The 14,330-nt window shown below is 40.0% G+C and overlaps 1 protein-coding gene across 5 annotated transcripts in view; it reads right to left on the bottom strand.

Moving 5' to 3' along the window:
• Window positions 1-14,330, bottom strand: part of CTNNA3 (catenin alpha 3) — a 374,030-nt gene that overhangs the window by 288,393 nt on the left and 71,307 nt on the right. For all 5 annotated transcript variants that reach the window (XR_013775088.1, XM_079312299.1, XM_079312296.1 and 2 more), the window contains 2 exons: window positions 13,124-13,387; window positions 9,106-9,309 (listed from right to left, as the gene is read on the bottom strand). Coding sequence is in view for 4 of the 5 variants with exons in the window: in XM_079312299.1 (XP_079168425.1) it covers window positions 9,106-9,309; window positions 13,124-13,387 (468 nt within the window). In the remaining variant the exon portion in view is untranslated. The remainder of the gene's footprint in view (window positions 1-9,105; window positions 9,310-13,123; window positions 13,388-14,330) is intronic.

Below are 14,330 nucleotides of genomic sequence, written 5' to 3'. Positions count from 1 at the left end.
TGCCAGTGTGACCTTACCTCCTTAGCAAATAGCTACGAGCTGTCACACAGCATTCCACGTTTCCTTTATCTACTCACTGTTTGGATTCCTTCTGTTGCAAAGTTCCTCTAGAAAGTGTCAAAGGTTTCCCCTATTTCACTTCCTTACTACTGCAAGCAGTAGACTGGAAATAGCATTATAAAACCAAATGTAATTACTATATTTCTTATTTTCTCTTATTTACATGGAATAAAAATTGATTATTTTTCTTCATTTCTCTTGCAAAGAGCTAAATATATTCAAGAAAATGAAGGGCAGGATTCCTTTACCACTTATCTCCTTTTACAGACTGATAATTTCTCCTGTGCAATATTAGGGTTTAGAAAAAATTAGAAACATCACTGCTTGATAGAAAAGATAATCCTAGATTATTCCTAAATACAGCTCCAATTCAAGTAGCTGACTTATCATTCCTTTCCATCTTTGTATAAATTTCCTTTGTTTTTTCTCCTGATAATGAAACAATGATTAAAGACAATTAGAATAACCCAAGATAGCAAGGATTTTCCAGTAAATATAGTAATTAGAATAATTTATTTAGTGTTCTACTAAGCACCACAGCTGTCTGATTTAAGACATTTATTTTCTTTGCATACTCAAAGGGAAAGGAAATGTGCCAACTGGCAACACAGGCTTAGAAAACAACCATGAGCAGCAGCTCTTGAGAAGAGCTGATCTTGAAAGGACTAAAGCACATCTTTTTTATTAATATGATGGGGGGATGGTTCAATTGTTTACTTTGCCAGCCTTCTGATCATACACATTGATCAGAAATGCAATTATACAAAATTGTATTCTGCCTTTTATTTTCCTGAATTAAGGAGAGTAGCATGTCAGACTGGAACAACAAACAATAACTGGAAATGAATCCACTTAAAGAAAATGCCAATAAATGCTGTTTGTGACCAAAGACAAAGATACAGATTTGTATTTAAAGCCTTGGTTTAGATTTCTTTTCAGAAAGAAGATGGAAATGTGGAATTGGGATTTAGATCTTCAACTTCTCGATCTCCTTTAAGTCACTGGCTGAACAATTCAGACCAAGAATACAATTTTTCCTGCAATAAAAGTCTGATCTCATGAAAAGTGACCATAAGCTATTTCATATATAACTGCATTGTTCACTCCTAATAAAAAAATATCAAGAGAAGCTAGGCAAGAAATTAAGTCCAAAGGTCAGCTGTGCAGGTATCTGCATTTCCATCAAAGAGAAATCACTTCTGGTACTATAAATGAAGAAGTGCAGCATCTCCTGGGTTGCTGGTATATAATATCCTAAATCCAAGTAACTACAGGAAAAGCATTTGGTTTTAGCCAGTCATGTGATGAAATTCTTAGGGAGAGCTTTTAATCAACCACTTCCCAAATGACTCGTACAAGGTATTTTGTAACAGAGAGGATTCATTACAACAAAATTTAACACAGTAATTACTCTTCTTTCATCATCTGAAAATTACCAGAAATGAAAGAAACTTTCCTTTTACTACTTTATATAATTCTTGTCCTGGCTTCATTACCTGAGTATATTTCAGTCTTCCATTAGCAAATAATGGGATTTACTGTATATTAAAAGGAGCTGGCAGGGTCATCCAGGACATTGCACAAACACTGGAATTTATTCAAATGTTTAGCATCAGACTGCACAGATTGAAGGCAGTAGCAATGTCTGCACATTATCCAGCCCAAGCCACTCCTTAAAGCTGGGTCAACTCCAGCCAGGTTAGTTTGGTTTTGGATGGGTCTACAACACATTCTATGAAGAGTTCCCTGAACTATCCAATTATGATTGATTTTTTTTAATTACAACTGTTATACAAACAAAAAGTAACTTTGAACCTGAGACAAAATGAAATTTAGAAATGTATTTGGACAACAAGAATCATCTGCATTACACCAGAGGATAAAAAATAAGATAAATGTATCTGAAACAGCAGACTTCAGTATCATTCCTAGAAATGGCACCCTGACCTTTCAGAAAATGACCAGTCTAACATCCTCTAAAAATCAGGAAACTGGCTGAGAAAAATCTTATGTAGTAACAACCATTTTCAATAAACCCTAAAAACAGGAAAATTCTTGTAAACTAAACAGCTAGGTAGATGCTGAGTTAACAAGGATTGTTTAATCCTTGTTTATTACCATAATCAAGGATTTATTTCATCTTGGGAAAAGCAAATGCTGCTTTACTGAAGGTTTCTTGAAAAAAAATTAGTCTTCAGCAACCCAATATATTTTCAGTGTTGCCAGGTATGCTAAATACAAATTACTGACTCTTGCAGTGAATTCCTCCACAGAGCCCTGTACGTCACTCCAGTGCAAGCCTCAAGTTCAGATCTGATTAATCCTGAAATAACTCAGCTCAGGACTGTGCAATGAAAAGCAGGGCTTAAGGAGAGAAAAGCTTTCATTATCCTTCTCCAGCTCACGTGCTGAGATCCCAGATTACTGAAAAGTCTCTAAGAGCATCTACAATCAGGTACATTTAACTGCAACTTATTTTTCAGCTGTAAAATCTATTTGGGGAATTCACTAGACTACTTCTCTCTTTTAAGTACACTTAGGATCCTCCTCCTTACCAATTCATATCTCATTTCCCCATAAAACAAAATGTTCACTGAAAGTTAACATTTAGAAAAATAATTTTCAATTACGCATGCTGCATACAAAATGGAAGAAAATCTTCTGTAGGAGTGTTCAAAGTCAACTCAATCAACTGCTCAGGCAATGTGAGCAACAGAATCATAAAAACTACATATTTTTTTTGCATAAATGCCAGCATAATATACCATATAGGCATACCAATTTTAGTGGAATACATCCTTTTTTGAAAAACATAATACTCAATAATGTCATAAAAAAACCCTGCCATGAATAAGAGAAGAACTGAGTGACACTTCCCACCCACACACAGAAATTCTTCTAGTTTACATTTTGACATACCTCAATTTCAAACTTCTCTGGAACACCAGTTTTCTGAAAATGTTTAAGTATAAAGAGGACAGTAAAGTAAGAGCATTCAGATCCATTCTTCTTGTAAAAAGGCACAAATACAAGTGGTTTTTATTTATTCAGAAGTAAAAAAAAAATTTAAAAACAAGGATTTCAAGAAATCACTTATTTCAATCCCTTCCATGAATAACCAACAGCCATTCTGTTCTTGAATATTTTGACAAGGAATTTCTTCAAACTCCCCCTTAGTCAAGTCTATCAAGTTTGGGCTCAGTTCTTCGGAGAGCAGCTACACAGAACTTTGAGAGTTGCACATTTGTGAAGGAAAGTGGAAGTGACCACAAAGGACAAGTCAAACAGTCCCATTTTTACCTCCTCAGGAGTCACTGGCATCCCAGGGAAGTGTTAAAATTCTTCATCAGGAAGCCATGAAGCACAAATAATGTCAGCTTGAGATAACAGTATGTTTGAGGCATCTGTACATCCCTCCACTTTCCAAGAGGGAGAATGGCAATAAAATACCACAAAAAAACATTATCAGTCATGGTCTCCACATGCAGACAGTGGGTCAGACCTTGAGCTGTTGCTGAAGAGTGCTCAATAGAGAGGTAGAGTAAGGCATTAGCTCCACAGCAATCAAATTTAAGAGCTGAGACAAAAAGCAAGGCCCGGAACCACACCACCAATAAGCAAAAACTCCTGGTTTTCCACCCATTTTCTGCTTTTGAATTTGCAGTGCTCAGGGTCAGTAAGTGAACAGTCAGAGTTCTAGAGTCACAACATCCCAATTCCCAGCTCTGCACTGTGTCCCCTTTCCCACAGCTGGACTTTCCCCATGGTACAGCAGGCTCTGCACTGCCACCTTTTCCTTAAGGGCTCACCCAGTCCAGCTCCCCCTCTGCCTTCAGGGATCCTGGCTCCTCATCCTCACAGCACTTCAGCTGATGTGCTCAGACCAAACAGGTCTCAGAGCCAGAAGTTGTGGCACAATGCAGTAGTGAAGGACAAGGTTTGAGCCTTGAGGGCTCCAGTTTCATAAAGCTCCAGGAGCAGCATGCCCAGCAATGTTCAGGTGTGCCCTACAGGCAGTACAGGGCATACCTGATCATTCCTTCTCAGCCTCAGCTGGCCTGGCCCCAGGCTACATGGATGGCCAGGGCTTGATTAGCACCAACATAAATATGTACAAGGTGGGCAACTTCAGTTCACTTCCTGATGTGCCTCAAGGTAAAGTGTACCATTATCCTCCTCCCATTTTTTTAATGGAAGCACTGCTGGTGTGAGAAGGGCTGGTTTGGCTCTGCTCCCTGCCACGAACATGGCACACCTGTGGGACAGCAGGACACAGCAGCTGCCACCACCTGTGGCACAAGAGCTACATATGTCCAGACTAAATTACCCATGTCTAACCCAAACATTCAGGTAATCATGGTATGAAAACCCAGTTAAGAAACAAACATTTTTGGAATACACAAGAAGGAAGTGAAACCAGAACTGATCATAAAAATACACTGACCCACATACATATACACACACATATGTATCTCCAACCTATAGCCATAATAAACTTCATTAAAACTAATGAAGCTCAAATAGCATGAAACACATTCAAACAGTAAGGGGGGTCTCAGTTCAAGAAAGTAGTTTCATATTAGCAGTGTATCTGACCTTTCTTTATTGAAAGCCAGAGGAGGATGCAGAATAATTGCTCAGCTCCCTGTTTAATGATGGCAGACAGCTGCACTTAGTGCTGCTCACAAGAGCCACTTCCACTCACACAATCACAACTCCACTGTCCCTTCTGAAGGGAAGGGAATGTCCTTACTGTGAGTGAGTAAAAGCACAATCAGGAAACCTGGAGTTTGTATTGCTGCCCCCCACAGAATTCAGGAACTTCTCATTGGAAAGGATGAAGAGACAAGACTTTGGGAAAAAGCAAGTGCTTATTGCTGGAACAACATGACTGCTGCAGTGGATACATTATATCATTATTATCCACACTATAGTATGATTCTGCCATTGATAAGATATCCAAATCCACAGTGGTAATTCCTGTTACTGGATGTCCTAAAATGCAAATATATCCCCTATCAATGTATGGCTATGAGTAAAATTCAGAAAAGATAACAATAGTACACAAATAATTTTGAAGAATTTTTGAAAGCATTAAGAAGACAAACTGCTGCTTTTCAGAAGAATTATAAATGTATTTGCATTTTGTGTCTGAATTACTCTGTGAACAGAAAAACATAAAGGTTCTTGTGGAGAGCATTTTGCTTCACTTTCCATTACACCATTTACTGTGATAAAGCTCTGTGAAAAGCAGACACTCACATAAAAGCAAGTATCTTCTGAGAAAATGTTTCTCCCAGATTGCATTAAAAACTCTCCAAAAGAAGATTTTTAAAAATTTATCACTGACACCAACAAGCTCTTAATCTTCGATGCCCTTGAGGCTTATTAAACACTTTAAATAATTGAGGAAAATTTAAAAAAATAAATTTAGGAACCACAAAAGATATACTCCTTATATTGTTTCAAATATTGGGGCTAATAAATCCTAAGTTTCTGTACAGTTTGTCAGGAAAATTAATCCACAAACACCAGAGGTTTATGTTCAAAAAGGAGACGGAGGAGTCCTGTTACTTTATTCAAATAAAGGGAGAGGCCATTGGGCATTTCCTCTGGGGTCTCTCAAATTTTTGAACAAAGGAGCTTCCTTTTATCCTCATTTCCCAGCCACATGTCCCTCTCTCTTTCCCCACTGGCTGAGGTACTTGAAAGCTACAGACTTCCCAAAAGTCTAATACCTGAGACTCCCTTCTAATGTATAACTCCTCTCCTTTTCTTCTCTTTGTGTCAATCAGTGGAATTTCTGTGAGACGTAGTTCTACCCATTGTTTCTTTCATCTATCAGTATCCAAGTTCATTTATCAGCAGACCTACAGTTTGTTTGTAAAGACAAGTATCTCTCATTCCATTCATCAATCAGTGGGATTCCCATTGTTTCTTTTACTGCTCAGTGCCAGTTTTATCTCCTAGCAGACCCACAACTTGCTTGTAAAGACAAGTGCCTCATTCCTGCCAAGTTCAAGCACTGAAGCCTCATTTCAAAAGAACAGTGCATGCAGAACCTACAGAGTTCAGGCACCCAAACTCTTGGCAATGGCCCTGTTTAATCTCAACATTTACCAGGCAGGGCACATCCAGCACCAGCACCAGAGCCAGAGAGACCCTGGGTGTCACCAGGGCAGCTTCCTGGCAAAACAGCTGCTGGAGCAGGACCTGTGGAGGTGGCACTTAGTGGGTGAGGAGTCTCTGAGGCAATGCAGCTCCCACTGGCAACACACAGGAAGAAGCTTCAAGGCAAGTGATCAAGCCAATGTGCCAGTAAGAACCAGGAGACCCATCTGCAGAGAAACAAACCCTTGGAGCAGCTGACTGGCACAGCTCATGAGAGGGAGTGCACAGGGCTGAAGTGGCAGCAGGGAGGTCATGCTTGGGAGCACAAAGGCAGGGCAAAGCATGCCCTGGGTGCATTTGGGCAAGGAAAAGTTTCCACTCTCACGTACAAGCTGTGCCACAGGGGATCTGGAGCTCACTCAGCACAGGGCACAGGCCAGGAGGGCACACACACAAACACCATGAAGTATTCCACTGACAGAGCACTTGCCTGTGGAGTACAACTGTGTTCCCAAGGAGAGGAAAATTAAATTGTGCAATGGTAACAAATAGCTGTCATCATCTTTACAGTTCATTCAATTCCCAGGCCTGGCTTATTGAAACTACTAATAGAAGAGCCAAAAAGACACTGATAAATCAGCACTATTTCCTGGATCTATCATCTCTTCAGCAAGTTAGAGCTGTGAAATAAAGTAATTGACATCTGATAATCTTCTCATTGAAAAACTTATTTGACTCAGTGACTGCTTCCATTCAGTAATAACTATATAAGAACTCTAAAAGAAACTAAAAACTTTTCATTCCTCCTTTTATGTAACCTCTTTTGTATTTTTTCCTTTCTGCTTCCTTGTCTTTGCTGTCTTGTGCAATCACTGTGCTCTGCGGCAAATTATAGGACACTTTCCCTCACTGTCATATTTCAATAGCTGCTTTCTGACTCTCAAGTCAGTGGGGTGGGTTAGGTTTTATCCTTTTCCACCTATTGTACATTATGTGCCCCTAAACCCAGGATTATTTCTGAAGAACAAAAGATCATCACGGTTTTGTTCCAAGAGTCTAAGAATTTAAGATCATTTGACTGAAAATCTTGTTGTTTCACCCCAGAGATACACAGGAAAGTGTTCTTGGGACAAACCCACAGCAATCTTTTGGACTAATACAGGATGCTGTTCACTACATCTGCATCCTGTCATGTGCTCTGGACAGAATCATGGAATCATTTATATTGGGAAAGCCCTTCAAGATCATTAAGTTCAACCATTAAAGGTGGATGACTTCCTATATAAAACTTTCATCCACTTTATAGCAAGCCCTGACCCATGCTAGAAGAGACAATTCAAGAGAAATCTGCTACAACAATGTACCAAAGAACCAAAGGTTTACATCCTAAGCTAACTAGGGCTGAAGAAATCTCACTATCTAACCCATGTGTAAAGCACCCCCAGAGGGGTTCAAGAATTAAGGCTGCATTCAACAGCATTCAGAGTAAAACTTCTATAGCACCTTGCTCTGGTATAAGGCCTGAAAGCACAGCTTGACTTTAATAAAGCATCTGTAAACTCCAATAAATAAAGAGAAATATCAAAAAGTACAGTATCTGTGAGCTGAAAAAAATCTGATATGATCTGCATAGATTATTTTAGTCTCTACACTCCATTATCCTAAGGACAATAAGACAAAGCAAACAGTCTCATCAGAACGGCTTTAGACTGTATTAACTGCTATGGATTACAGAACAGAAAGGAATTTCAGCTTCCCAAAAATGGAACACATATCTATATAACACAATTGTTCTCTCAATGTGCTTGCTTGATGAATCATCCTGAGGTATCTTTAGAAAAGAACATTATGCCTACAGAAAATGTTTACAGATGAAAAGCATGAGATTAACATTGTGTACCCATATTAACAATATTGAGTCTCCACTGTTTCAACATTTACCTGCCAGACATAACAAGTGTCAAATCCATTCTTCAAATCTAAAAGTAAAATCACTTTTAAAATGCACACCACGTTCCTTTTCTAATTCACAGCTACGAGCATGTCAGACAACCAGATTTCTGGATTTACCCAACACTCCTGTCTTCCCAATATAGCAATTTAGTCATTCTAACACTTGTCAATTGGTGCTCTTCTCCTCTTCTGGTGTCAACACCCTACTTGAAAACAACAATAACAGATTGCTTACCTTTTAAGAAATGATTATTTAAGTTGCTGCATTCTACAGGAACAGAGATTACATTTTCAAACTCTAGCCTAGGAAGTGCATTATGAAGAAATTCTTGTTTCTGGCATATGAAGGATTGTCTGTTCTGAACCACTGACAGTTCACAATAAGCATAAAATAACCTAAACATGTCCATTTTATCTGTGGTATGGCATTTTCCATAGACTTTATATACACGATATAATACAATTCATACTCACTCTGGGGATGTGTATTTAGCTTTTGCTTAGATTTCTGGAGAAAAACGTCCCTTTCAACCTTTTAAAGAGCATGTTGTGAAACATAGGTTAAACTGCACTTTAATTCTTGGTTAAATGCTAAGCTCCCCCAGCATGAGGCACTGAGGCAACTCCAAGCAGGGATCAGTGTCACTGAGCGGCCCTGTCTTGTGTTACTCAGTTGCCCCATGCTGCTCAGCAGCCCCGTGTCACATTACTCAGCTGCCCTGTGTTGTGTTACTCAGTTACCTTGTGTTACTCAGTTACCGTGTGTTACTCAGTTGCCCCGTGTTGTGTTACTCAGTTGCCCCGTGTTGTGTTACTCAGTTGCCCTGTGTTACTCAGTTGCCCCGTGTTGTGTTACTCAGTTGCCCTGTGTTACTCAGTTGCCCCGTGCTGCGTTCCTCAGTTGCCCTGTGTTCCTCAGTTGCCCCGTGTTGTGTCACTCAGTTGCCCGGTGTCGCGTTTCTCGCTGTGCCCGGTACTCACGGAGCGCAGGTACTCGGCCAGCAGCTCCTGCAGCGCCTGGCGGATGGCGCTGCACTCGGCGATGATGCGCTCGCGGTGCGAGTCGCGCGTGCACGAGGAGTCGGCCAGCAGCGCCGCCCCGCTGATGATCGCCTCCAGCCGCTGCTCCAGCGACGGCCGCACCTTCTCCTCCTTCGCTGCCAGGGGATCCAGGGCTATTAAACTCTGGAAAAAACGAGGAGTACAGGTAACAACAGTCAGTTCAATGAAGCTGCTGCTTTATTTTCCACTTGCAGGAGCTGCAACGACCATTTCACTTCCCAGATGTGCTGCTAGCCCTTTCCACTGGAAGCCTCCAAAATACTTTTGACCATGGCAGATTCCCTTTTCCCTAGTGGGACTGCACACAGAGGTCATCTGCAGACAAATCCAGGTTCTCTCTGCCATTCAGTCTTGAAAGAGGGCTTCAATGCCTATTTAGTCTTTCAAAGATCAGGAGAATCTCTAGATTACCTCAGAGCCACCAGTGGTAGTTCACAGCTGATTAAGGTATATCAGATCACATAAGGAGTCCAATTCTGCTGATTTTTTAGTCTTATCAATCCCATACTGTGCCAGAAAGTCACTGCTGCCACTTTTAACAGGCTGAATATGAGCAAAGATAAAAACTGCAGCTTTTGTTTAATTATTATTTTTCCAAAGGACAGAGATATAAGTGTCCTTTAGCTTTTCAGTAGGCAGGGTATACAAAAGCATACAGCTCTTTTGGCATGATAAAATTGATTAAATTTATGTAGCAAGAAAATATTCTACAGAGAAAGAAAAGGAGAGTATGAGATTTCCATGAAACATAAAAGTAAGTATACTTGAGCTTCAGCAGTTGAACAAATTCAATCCAGTAACTGGTAACATGACACCTGAAACTGCGGCGTTATGGTTCTTATCTCCAAACCTACACTCCACATACACCCATTCACCTCTCACATCATATCCATAGGTGGTTTCAAGCCTTCAGAAGAAATATTAAAGAAGAAAACTATGCCAGATACCCTGATGTGGAATTTAGGTAAATCAGAGCTTATTTGTGCTTACCCAGCATGTGCCAGACTAATTGTAAACTGGAGGATTTAAACTAATTTTTTCAATTTAGATTTAATAGGACAATTTCAGGGACTGTCTAGCTTAAGCTAGAAATGAAAGTGTTATATTAGAACACCACAAGATAAAAGCTGAAATAATGAGGCAAGGAGACTTGAGCTACAAGATGGTGTTAGAGATTTGAAACTGCCTCCCTCATTCCCATTAGAGCCCTTAACACCAAGGTTCTGGGGTACCTCACATCTGCTCAAGCTGTGCCACAGGGCCACTCTTCACTGCAGCTCAAGCTCCTGGATCTCAAGCAGCCCCTTCAGTGCCAAGCTATATACAAGGTATCCACTGTAATGCAAAACACATCTGGCAGACACAGCCAATGATCCAATTAGCTGGAAAAATGACTGCCTTCAAATCTCAGCTGACCCAAAATAGAAATGTCCTCCTTTGGGAGACAGTTTGGAGAAAGTTTACACCAAGATGGACAAATAGCACTGGCCAAAAAGCTACTGTGGTTAATCTCTGAATAAATAAATAAATAAATAAAAACAATCTAGGCAGTACCAGCCAGGAAAGTAAGAGTTCAGACTCCATCCTACAGATAAAATTCTTTAAATCATTTCATTACTTATCCATAATCAGTACATCTACACATGAAAGACTCAATGAGAAGACATCAAACACACAAGAAGCAGTCTCTGGTGGGTCTGATTTACCAGGCTAAACAGTAGTTACCTACTCTTAGGTAACATAAAGACTCAGGCATAAGGGAGGATTTAAGAGGAGTGATTTCTCTGCCACTGCTGTGATGCAGAAAAAAGAGGGCCCATGGGTATGCAGAAACTTGGCTGCATTTGGTGAAGTTCTGGAGTGACTTACAGCCTTCTGGCATCTCACATGTCACTGCCCAGCTGGATGGCCACGGTCACTCAAGGACCACAGGGCAGCTGAACACACCCAGAGACTGGGGCGTGCAGGACCTGCAGCAATCTGTGAGAAATCTCTTTGCATTCACAAGATGAAAGATCAGGGAAAGACATTAGATAACCTGCACCCACACACTCTTTTCACAGATCTTAATATGAAATTAAATTTTAAAGTTACAATTTTGTGCTTATTTACAAACAACATGGTAGTTATGGGGAGCCTCCAAGAGGAATTGTTGAGAATCTACTGATTTAAGAGTTAGCTGCTCTAATTTTACTGGTGGTTTCCTCACCTATAAATCTTTAATAACTTTCCCAGTGCCAGCACTGGCAAAGGAAGAATGATATTGCAAAACATCTAGATACTAGATTGTTGGGTAAGCTTCGAGATACATTTCCACACTATAAACATTTAATGAGATTTGTTCCCACCAGACTATTTACTGCATCAATCTATTTCATGACTCTGTGTTTGCAACCAGAAGATAGAGCAAAGGTTATTTCAGGTCCTTAGCCAATAGAACTTTCTGTAAAGGGAGAAAAGTGTAACCATCTAACTCATAAAATAATTTCAGAAGTTAAATGCTCTATAAATTGTGCTTTATCTAACTCACACAGCTTCAATTCCCATTTGTGCTACCTAGGTAAAAATATATTTACAACTTGATAAACAATGGCTTTTTATAACCATCAGAATTCTATGTTCTTACATTTCCAAGTAAAAACAAATTCAACTCAAAATACAATTTCTTTCCAGTTTGTGATTATCACAAATTTCAGATTTTAGAACAATAATAACCATTATTGCATTTTAAATAGTACTGCTTACATAGAGTCAAGATTAATTTGTCTGCTGTAAAAAAATGCAACCCTTTTGACATTTATTTTTTAATTTTTAAGTAATTCCAGGTAAATAGTGGGTCTCATATAAGGGATCTCATTTGTCATTCATAGTTACACTGTAACAAGTTTTGTATTACTCTTACCTGCTTCTTTTTCCTTCCCTTTATTGAAAATAAATTAGGAACTGCAATTTTAAAACCTGTTGTGAGAAGCAAGAATGGATGGCATGTAAGGTGCAATTGCAGCCTGTGTTCCTTTGGGGGGAAAACCTGTCTGATTTGACTTGGAGCATGACTGAGAGATCTGTTTTAATCAATACACTGCCACTGTTTTCATCAATAAACTGCCATATTTCAATGTGTTTCTTTAATCTTCCAATGAAAATTTTAGATAAAAATCTACTACCATCAGTGCTTACATCAATTTTCCTGAAAATGTATCACTATCTTAGCACTGGGATGCTGGGATCTGCTAAATTTGAGAATTCACAATCCAAACAACCCATATTTGCAAATGTGTTTAGAAACATTCATTCGGTGGCAGGACAATGGAAAATGACACTGTTGAGAGCCAGAGCAGCCATCAGAAAAAAGAAAAACTCCATAGAAAAGTTCTGGATGAGGTCAGGAATAGAGAAAGTGCTGCCTTCCCCCAGGTATTTGCTTCAATAATGGAAGCAGAAATGCAGAGGTGGTGAAAGCATATTGGTTGTGTCATTTTACTAAATGATAAGCAGCAAATATAATGAGGTTTCTGAATGGCTCAATTATACAAATTACAGCATGATCCCATTGACATTCTGGAGACAAGGACTCAGCCAAGGCAGCAGGTGGGCACTGTGAGCTGAGAATCACTTCTGAGCAAACTGAGCTCCTGGGCTCTGCCCACTCAGTGCAGGACGTGTCTGTCTCCAGCAACAGTGACACAACTGGAGCCAACTCTTCCTCTGTTAAAAGGGAGCCAAATACTCAACACACATGGAGTCTTCATTCCAAACTCCTCTGAAGAAAGTGAACCCTCTCAATGAAATCATTTCAAATTATACTATTTAGACTAGGACTAAGCAGAGCAACAATCTGTAATGCCTTTAGGCTCATCATTTATGATACCAATAGTTATTAAAAAGAAATAAACAAAAATTTTCTCCAAAAATATTGTAATCTCACATGTTTACATACCTCAAGCTCATCAAGTGCATTTCCAAGAGTAGCTGTGTGAGGTGCAGGTTGCTCCATTTTATTTCCAATTCCTTGGGAAGCATTAGAAATTACATTGAGAGCATTCTGTATTTCATTGCAAATTGAATCCTTGCTGGCTGTAAGGGATGCAACATCTGAATGTTCTAAACAAGCTGAGCATATTGAATGTAGGAAAGCAGAATTTTCCTTCAGGGATGCACGTGCTGCAGCAATTTCATCTCGCTGATTGCTAGATTTCAAATCCTGTCAGCAGAAGAACATGCTGTTTATTTCCAAAAGCACTCCAAAACTGACATGTATAAACATTTTTTCATTCCTATCTCTACTCCGCTTAAGGAAACATCAAGTTAAATTCATCAAAGTTTGTGAAAATGGACTGTAACAATAGTTACAATTAAATCATCATTACCTCATGAGAAATGAACAAAGTATGTGTAAAACAACCACAATTTTCAGTGTGTTTTACAACCAGCACCATGAACTGTCTGCGCTTTGGTAGGTTTTAAGCAGTTTCCCTCAGAGAAAACTGCCCTGGGAATTAGCTGTCTTTCCTCCTAGCCATGTCTTTCTCCAGTGGCAACAGAGAAGAACAGAGGTGCACACAGAGTTAAGGCATTTTGTAACTGTTGCATCTGAACAAATTTCCTGCGCTGGCTTCCCTGCCCCAGCAGCCTCTGTCTGGAGCACACTGCAGAAAGGAACAGCAGGTCAGGGATAACATTCCTGCACTCCTGGGAAAGGGGAAGTAAGGAAGGTGTGGAAATAAAAAACGTGATTGAGAGAAGGCACCTTGAGGTGTCAGTGCCTGCTTCCCCTCCACCCCTGCTGTGTACACACGTAGAGCACCCAGGGATCTTACCACACCCATCTTGTTCCTCCCTTCTCCTCCCAGACCTCTTAAGCCCTACAGCCTCCCACCAGCAGAAGCAAGGGACACCCAGCTTGCCAGAACTCCCCAGTCCAATTTAACTGGTTCCAGGAATCCATCATGGGCACTGTGATCTCCACACTGAACCTTACAGACTTTGGAACAACCACACAGACAACATCAGGGTGTACAGAGCCTCCTGCCTCATCCTATTTTATTACAGACATTCCCTCCTGCTGCTTCTGCACCATGTCCCTTTGAAGAGAAAACTAATAGATATTTCTGAAACGGCTTGGGTGAAGGAGACAGTTAAATTCA

This window comes from Erithacus rubecula (genome assembly GCF_903797595.1).
Source record: "Erithacus rubecula genome assembly, chromosome: 9".
In the NCBI taxonomy this organism is placed as follows: Eukaryota; Metazoa; Chordata; class Aves; order Passeriformes; family Muscicapidae; genus Erithacus; species Erithacus rubecula.
This window is presented reverse-complemented; position numbering and strand designations above follow the sequence as displayed.